The sequence below is a fragment of the Triticum aestivum genome, chromosome 1A (genome assembly GCF_018294505.1).
Source record: "Triticum aestivum cultivar Chinese Spring chromosome 1A, IWGSC CS RefSeq v2.1, whole genome shotgun sequence".
Taxonomy (NCBI): domain Eukaryota; kingdom Viridiplantae; phylum Streptophyta; class Magnoliopsida; order Poales; family Poaceae; genus Triticum; species Triticum aestivum.
The window spans coordinates 369,301,567-369,310,053 of NC_057794.1; the positions used below are offsets into that span (position 1 = coordinate 369,301,567).

The 8,487-nt window shown below is 45.7% G+C and overlaps 2 protein-coding genes across 2 annotated transcripts; one reads left to right on the forward strand and one right to left on the reverse strand.

The window, feature by feature from the left end:
- The first annotated feature begins 280 nt into the window (after positions 1-280).
- Positions 281-4,481, forward strand: LOC123051456 (probable protein phosphatase 2C 72). Its single transcript, XM_044474323.1, has 5 exons — positions 281-726; positions 887-1,313; positions 1,788-2,155; positions 2,777-3,013; positions 3,990-4,481. The coding sequence occupies exons 2-5, from the start codon at positions 989-991 to the stop codon at positions 4,236-4,238; spliced, it is 1,179 nt and encodes a 392-aa protein (XP_044330258.1). The 5' UTR covers positions 281-726; positions 887-988; the 3' UTR covers positions 4,239-4,481.
- A 232-nt stretch (positions 4,482-4,713) lies between these two features.
- On the reverse strand, positions 4,714-7,369 carry LOC123051446 (putative magnesium transporter MRS2-G). Its single transcript, XM_044474312.1, has 4 exons — positions 6,864-7,369; positions 6,306-6,751; positions 5,576-5,860; positions 4,714-5,256 (listed from the first exon to the last, which is right to left on the reverse strand). The coding sequence occupies exons 1-4, from the start codon at positions 7,243-7,245 to the stop codon at positions 4,975-4,977; spliced, it is 1,395 nt and encodes a 464-aa protein (XP_044330247.1). The 5' UTR covers positions 7,246-7,369; the 3' UTR covers positions 4,714-4,974.
- Positions 7,370-8,487: the final 1,118 nt, after the last annotated feature.

Here is an 8,487-nt window from a genome sequence, read left to right on the forward strand (position 1 = left end):
TCGCCGCCAGAAGCGCCTTAGGGTTTCGACGAAAAAGTCGGTCGAGCGAGCGAACATAAAAAAACCTTTTTCTTAACAGGTGCCCATATGAATAAAGTATATGTACATGCGTTTGTAGAGGCGATCGTCAGTGTGTACGCATGAACGTTTGATTTGTATCATGCTTCTTTTTATAGTTTATAAACAAAAAACTTTTTTCTTCGTGTGTAAAGATAAGAAAGGCAGCCAGACAAAACAGGGGAGAGATTAATGGAAGCATTCCACGAAATAGTCACCACCCCGGAATGAAATTAGGTCCTATCGCCTTTGCCATTGCCTTGCTGGCCCCGACCCCCCTCGCTCTCTCCTTGGGTTGCCTTGTTCGTCTTCTCTCTTGCTTGCTAGTCCTCTCTCCCTCTCTCTTTGCTGTGGAGCGGAGAAGATAGAGAGATTCCCTGATCTGCTCGTCGATCGAGCCTGCCCTGCCTGCCTGCAAAATTTGGCAGCGCGAGAAGGGAGACCGAAAAGGAGAGCGGAAAAGCGCATCTTATTTTAGTCTCCCCGCCTCAGCTTCGCGGTTGCTTCGTCTGGATCCCGGAGAGGAGCCCACCTTGTTCCATCAAAACCCAATCTTCCGCTTGCTCGAGATCGATTGGTTTCCAGATCCAAGCCCGCCCCTCCCTCGTTGCGAGATCGCAGGAAATCTGGGCGCGCGGCTCGGCAGGAAGCTAGCCATCCAAGAAAAAGGTGAGTTGTTCTTTTCTTGTTTGGTCCCTCGTCTTGCAATGCGTTTAGGGTGTGGTCGTTCTTGGCGATCTCTCCCCCTTCGATCGCGCAGCGTCTGCCGTGGATTGATCGGGCTCTTGATCTTGGTGTTTGTGCTTGTGTTGGTTGGCTTCGATGGCAGATTTGGCGAGGCGAAGGAAAGGGGAGAGGATATCGGGAGAGGAGGCGAATAGACATGGCTTTTGTGAGGCAGCGGGCGATGGGGAGGTGGCGGAGATGAGGGATGCTAGCTTCTGCGATGGATTACCTGAGATCTTGCTGGGGTCCGACGTCGTCGCCGGACGGGCGCCCTCGCAAGGGGGTGGATGCGGCCGGCCGGCAGGACGGGCTCCTGTGGTACAAGGACGCAGGGCAGCTCGTCGCCGGCGAGTTCTCGATGGCCGTGGTCCAGGCCAATAACCTGCTGGAGGACCACAGTCAGGTAGAATCTGGGTCGCTGAGCACCACGGATCCCGACCTGCAGGGCACCTTCGTCGGCGTCTATGATGGCCATGGTGGACCGGAGACGGCACGCTACATCAATGACCACATGTTCAACCATCTGAAGGGTAATACCTCAACCGTTGCTGCGGCTCTCCTGTTGTAGAACTTAAACTAGAAAGGATTTTACATCAAATGTCAGTCTAGCTATGCTATACGATCCATAGTTGTATTGTTTCCCATTGCTAGACCTGCAAGTGTCTGTGATTGATGCTGATTGTTCTCAGCCATTTTTCTTCCCATGGAAGTAGATATTTATTGGATGCCTGCATTGCATAGGATATAGTTCTGCTTGAAGTAAAACAGAGAACAAACAAGCGCAATTTAAATGATGTTTTGTTCAGAGCAGTTGCCTACTTTGTACTATATTCGATCCTTGGTTGATTTATTTTACTTCCAAGTATAATGGAAGCACATTTATTGTTGACTGTAGAGTGAATAAATGATAGTGTCGTTTACTCACCTTCACGTCATACTATGACATGTTTGAACCACATGTCAATCTCCATTAGTTCCCTCACATGATGAACTTCCTTTTTCAGTATATGCATCTGAGCAGAAGTGCATGTCAGTGGAAGTAATTCGGAAGGCTTTCCGAGCGACCGAGGAGGGATTTCTCTCTCTGGTCAGTAATCAATGGTCGGTGAGGCCGCAATTAGCGGCGGTAGGCTCTTGCTGTCTAGTTGGTGTGATTTGTGCTGGAACTCTCTATGTTGCAAATGTTGGGGACTCCCGTGCTATTCTGGGGAGACTTGTCAAGGGAACTGGAGAGGTTGTGGCTATGCAGCTCTCAGCAGAACATAATGCATCCTTTGAGGAGGTTAGGCGAGAGATGCAGGCAATGCATCCTGATGATCCCCACATTGTGATCCTGAAGCACAATGTTTGGCGTGTGAAGGGTATTATTCAGGTAAATGTCCGGAGTTCAAAAATTGCAACTGGCATGTGATCCATAGCTTGCTTTATACAGTCTTCAGACATTAGGCTTAACTTTTCATTATAGCCATAACTGCATTTAAATGCTGTGTCCCTATGCTTCTGTTAGAATTGTTGCTGCATGTTTTTACATTAGGCAAATTCTCAGTTATCAACTATACTTAGGTGTTCTTGTTAGATATTTTTTACCAGTGTATACAATCTGCAATAATGCAAGAGTCCGAGTCTTAAAATTAGGTACTCTCTCCGTTCCAAAATAGATGACTCAACTTTGTACTAACTTTATACTACAGTTAGTACAAAGTTGAGTCATCTATTTTGGAACGGAGGGAGTATTAGCCAAGGCAAATACCATATTCAGCTGTTGAATGCATTTCCCTTGATGTTGATCCCGCAAATAAATTATTATGTATGCCTGTGTTTCTTAAAACAGATATGAGGTGTGCTAACCATGTGCAATATGGTCATGTGCATTTCCTAGACGAATCACTTAATCTGCTGTTGTCTCTTGCATAGCGTTACTGCTTAGTCCCTTCCCAAATGCCATGCAATTGCTTCTGCTGTGTATCTCACATGGTAGGATAATGTGTTGCAGATAACAAGGTCCATTGGAGATGTGTATCTGAAGAGACCAGAATTCAACAGAGAACCTTTGCATAGCAAGTTTCGGCTTCCAGAAACTTTCCGGAGACCGCTTCTTAGTTCTGAGCCAGCAATTACTGTACACCAAATACAGTTAACTGATCAGTTCATCATTTTTGCATCTGATGGACTCTGGGAGCATCTTAGTAACCAAAAAGCTGTTGAGCTAGTCCACAGTAGTCCTCGTAATGTATGTGCTCTTATCTTATGTTTAGTTTGTGTTACTGGGTTCTTTGAAAGCTAAGTGCTAGTTCATGCATTCTTTTTCCAAACAACAAAGTACGTATTTCTGCTTTTGTAGTAATTTCATCGTTCTTTGGATGATGTTTCTGTTGAGGTAAGTGGACATATTTTCTTTCTTATAAGGAATTAAGGGAACACTAGATATGAACATCTTTAGAACTCATTCTAAGTTTTGATAACATGTAACAGTTCTGTAAGTACATAGTATAGACATATTATCATGCTAGGGTATATTAGATTTTGTTCGCCTGCCATGATGGTTGCAACCGACTTAAATGGCACCAAGTTATCGATTTTGTAGCACTTCCGCAGTTGTTGGTGTTTTAGGTACTTAAATTTGTCTGTAGCAAAATGTTGTTTGAGATAACAACAGTGGTTTAGTCCCTAGAAGTTTGTGTTTCTCTGCCGGTCCTGGATTAGGTCATGTCTGCCTAATGTGGTATAGGTTATATTGTTGATTATGTATGTCCCCCTTTTCATGTCACTTCGCTGATTGAAGGTTACATGCTTAAACTTCAGTCTGCAAATGCCTGGTTGTTCGCTTATTGAGGAGATATTTTGTAGCAGTTATCATCTTCAGAGCTCCTTGTTTTTTTTCCGAGGGAACCATTTTTAGATCTCTTAAACATCTGCATTCTTCATTGAAGCATTGTGAATGAGCTACTTTACAACTGATTCATTTATATTAATCACACCTTTCCTGAACTATGGCGATTGTCACCTCACCAACTAACCAATGTAGACATGTTACTGAATCTCACTTCACATTTCAGTTTGCAAACAGACCATGTAGTAGGACCCAGCTTCATTATGTCTAAACAATCTTGTTCTCATATTCTACTAGTCTTGTGTTCCTTCATTCATTTCGTAGAACAGCATTGCTTTCTTATTTTGTTAATGTTATCGTAACTTGTATGTTTCAGGGGATTGCTCGAAAGCTAGTGAAGGCTGCAATGCAGGAAGCAGCAAAGAAGAGGGAGATGCGGTATTCAGATCTCAAGAAAATTGACCGTGGAGTGAGGCGCCACTTTCATGATGATATAACGGTCGTTGTGGTATTTTTCGATTCGAATGCCATAGCCATGGATGCCTGGAGCCGTCCCACAGTTTCTCTGAGAGGTGGCGGCGTTGCCCTCCCAGCAAATTCCCTTGCTCCATTCTCAGGTTCCTAGCCTTTCACTGGAGTCAAGAAGACACGAAGGCCAGAAAAGAAATGGTGAAGAAGACAAGAAGAGCAGCAGCCACGGTCAAGTGTAGTGCGTTTCCTGTGCGTTCTCGCAACAAAAAAAAAGACCTTTTAGATTCAACCTGGTTACTAGTGTACTGATAGCGGCAAGGTATAAGATTAGATTATTCTTAGTGTACATTCTCCGGATCGTCTTGTGATAATAGTTCATCTCATCACCATTTCATTTTGTTTAGCCCCTCACAAAGTGCTGCATCTCAAGGCTGGCTAATCTTGGACATGTAGCAGGTTGCTTTCTTGATGCCTTAATCTGCTGAGCTCTGATCAACACGATCTACAACGTTATTCTGTTGACAAGTCACATGTGAACTTGCACATATTGAACGGTTCTTGTCACATCGTTCGGAAAGCAAGCATGATAAACCTAAGATCTTGCAGCATCGGTTTTCTGTTGCCAAGAATAGCCAAATCTGGTGCCAATCTATTAAAAAGCAGATGAACTGACGTACTCGTATAATTTATGGCAATGAAACATCACAGCATATTACTCACTCTGTTATCTACTACTACAAAACATGAACACACAGAGTTTCTCCCTAACCCAACAGGCACACCTCTGCCCTTCGAGGGCTTGCTCCTTACCGGAGGCCAGAGAAGCAAAAGTGTTTGCCACCTTCAGAATGATGAGCTCTCTCACCATCTTATGAGCCTTCACTGTGAGTTCAGGGACCGAGCAACTTCTTCCACCAGGCGTACCCTAACAAAACAACGGAGATCACAAAGCAGCCTGACGATGTACCTCCGACAAATGGCCAAAAGAAGCTGCCATCTGTGTCATAAAAATGGCATGGAATGTTCATCGCAAATGCCCCAGCTATGAAGGTATTGACGGCTATGCCGAAAGACGCGATGGTCAGCGTAAGCTGAAGTTGGATCAGTTCATTTCGCTGGTTGTCGAGTTGAATGTTGACGTAGTCTTCTGTGTCATCAATATACTCTCGGACCTGTTAAATTTCCAAAGGAGAAATCAATGTACACATCAAGATGAGTAAGAAATAAGAACCCAAATAACTCGACCAAAATATGCTCCTAATAATGAAATAATTCAGCATATGATATCTTGCTGCCTCGAGTATCAACTGAGCCCTGTGTTTTGCAGAACAAAAGACAATTTATCTGTGCAATTACACTCTCGGAAATGGAACAACAACTAAATTCCACATGATTACTCAGCACCAAATACGTACAATATCAAGAATTAAGATAAGCCAGTGTTAAATAGCTCAAGAAAACAGTAACAAGGCTTATGTCGGAAGGACTAACCGATAAAATTCTGTTGCGAATTCCATCCAGTTGCATGAAGTAGGCCTCAAGCAACATCTCTAGGTCTTCCACATCGTTATCCAAATATATACTGGTAGCAATGCTCACACTGCGCCGAAAACTGGAGTTCAGCCTCGGCAGACTTGCTCCTGCGGGAACAATGCTATTGGAAGCAGCAGACGTCATTATAGCCTCAACCTGCTGATTCTGTGCTTGCTTCCTTGTAAGATAAAGATGTGCCATGTCTTCATTATCAGCTAGAAGATGTTCTATCTCATCCCTGACCTAAGAAGAGCAGCATGTGGGTTATCATCAAGGTTCTCAAAACTACAGTAGAAATTCCCAGTAGCAATACACTGTAAGCAATAAGATTGAGAAGCTTAATGGCGAATAGAAGAAAACCAAAAATGGTCAACTGCCTATGCCCCCCCCCCCCCCTGTTCAATTTTTTTCTAATGTAACAATTCAATCAGAATTAGAATTTAAATTATCATCTTTTATAGTAATCTAAAGCAGATAAATTGTAGCAATTGGTTCTTTGAAAACTTGCACCAAGATAGTTTTATAATAGTTATTCATCCACGTGAAGAGGGCTATGTAAGAACTACTCTTGATGCTCCATTATGAGCGAATAAAATCCACTCTTTGTCGAAAAATGTAAGACCGTACATCAATTGGTGACTCGACTAAATGATAAAGGTGGAAGGCAGCAGAGTTTCTCTAATGATACCTTCTGAACGCGGGCAAGCAAACGGGTAAGGTCACTCTTGAGGCTCCGCACACGCTCCAAGTTCTTAGTGCTGACATTCTTGGTGAGCTCATCAAGCACGGGAATAGCACGCCTCTCAAGATCAGCCACGCTGGAGTCCAACGTGGAGCACACGGCCTCAAGCCCGACCTCCAGCACCTGGAACTCGAATGGCAACTCATGCTCTGCCCCGGTGGCCTCATTAAGACAGGGCACCTGATCCCCGGGCGAACCATCCTGCTTGACCCCATTGCCATCACCGCCGTGTTCACCATTCCCACCCACCAGGCTCCTCAGAGGGAGATGCTGCCTCAATTGGTCGACGAAAGGGAGCACCTCCTGCATCAGAGGGTCCAATAGGAGGACCTCCTCCGCAGTAACAATCGCCCTGATGAATTCTAGGTTGATGACCATCGCCTTCTCTCTAGCTGCACAATCAAACATCGTATATGAGTATGTAACGCTAGGGTCTGCTTGGTTTTTGCAAGAGCAAAATCCGCGTCCCTGATGGCGGTCGGTATCGATTTGGCGAGCGCTCACCGAGGATGCTTGAGGAGTGGGAGAAGACGGGGCCGAGGATGCGGAGGTCGCGCGGGGGCACGCCCGCGCGGCGGATGATGGAGGCCTTGTCGAGCTCCAGGATCTCAGAGGAGCCCCACCGGTCCAGCCGCATCCACAAGCGGGAGCCGGCCTTCTTCTTGCCGACCTTGGCGGCCAGGGCGGCACCACCCCCGGGAGAGGGGGCAGGCGGAGACGTGGTGGTCTGCGGCGCGGGGGGCGGAGTGGTCGGGGAGGGGGGAGGCGGCGAGCTGGGCTTGGGCAGGGAAGGGAGGCGGCGCGCGGAGCGGGTGCGCTTGGTGGAGGGCGAGGTGGAGGCGGCGGAGAAGAAGGGCAGCTTCCTGCCTCCGGATCGCCTCCCCATGGTGGCGGCGGCGGTGGGGGGCGGCGGCTTTGATCGAGGTCGTTGGGGGGCGTGGTGCGGCACGGGAAGAGAGGGGCTGGCAGTTTGGGACGCGTGGTTCGCGTCCAATCAATCTCTGCTGCAGCTCCGGAGTGGGCTGGGCTGGAACCAGGAAGTGTGCGTGGGGAGTCGCGTCCGGCGCCAACCGTTAGTTTACCCGCCACGGAGCTGAGACGGGAGGCTCCCTGGTTCAGCCATTGATTGTTGCGTCGTGATTCGTGCCTGATATAACCTTAAAATTATTGTGTCATTCTTTTTTTTCCGGGTTTAATAGGAGTTTTATTCCATAGTAAGAGCATCTCCAATAGGAAAATTATCACTCCTAAAAGGGGGCATCTTTTGTCAAAGGTTTGTGATCTTATTGACATAATCATAAATCATGGGATGAAGATTTGGTGAGACACCTTGTGACCAATTGATGCTCAAAGGGTGCTCGCAATTCCACTTCCCATGCATAATATGCCGGATTTCATTGCTTGAGCTATACAAAAAATGGCATGCTCATTGTTCGTTCGGCTTGTTTAGAAGAATGGAATCAACAACATGAGAAAAAATTGCAACATGCAAATGGGATGGATAGAACTAATCTCAATCCTATTTAATGGAAGATTTAGAAGTTATTTTGTCCGGAGGTAAGAAAAAATCATTTTGCATACACTACGTGGAACACTCCAATGCTGAGTTACATTTGCTAATAGACAAATGAACATTTCAGCCATCTACCTATAATGCTCGAATGGGCTAGAAGATACAAAACACGCATTGTTTCTGGTATGAGAAGGCGAAAAAAGTTTGGGGCAAGTTAGGCTTGTACGAAGTGATCAATAAAGCCTATGTGGCTGACCGCAGAGGCGGTACTAAAATTCTTACTCTTTAAAGCACCTCCAACAGGCACGCGACGCGCTAAAATAATTTTTACAACGTCGAAATAGCAAATTTTTTGCACGCAGAAGAGCGCTGACTCCAGCGGTCGCTGCAAAATATTACGCGTGCAAGCAGCTCCAGCAGACGCGGTAAATATACGTCGCTCGCACCCAGCACAAACAACATTTGACACTCAAAATAGAACCAAGAAGATGAAACACATAAAAAATAAATCAACAATAAATAGTTTAATTTATTACAACTCAAACAAATCTTCCAATACAACAAATAGTTCAACAATACCACGTCAAACATACAACATCACTAGTTTTGTCGGCC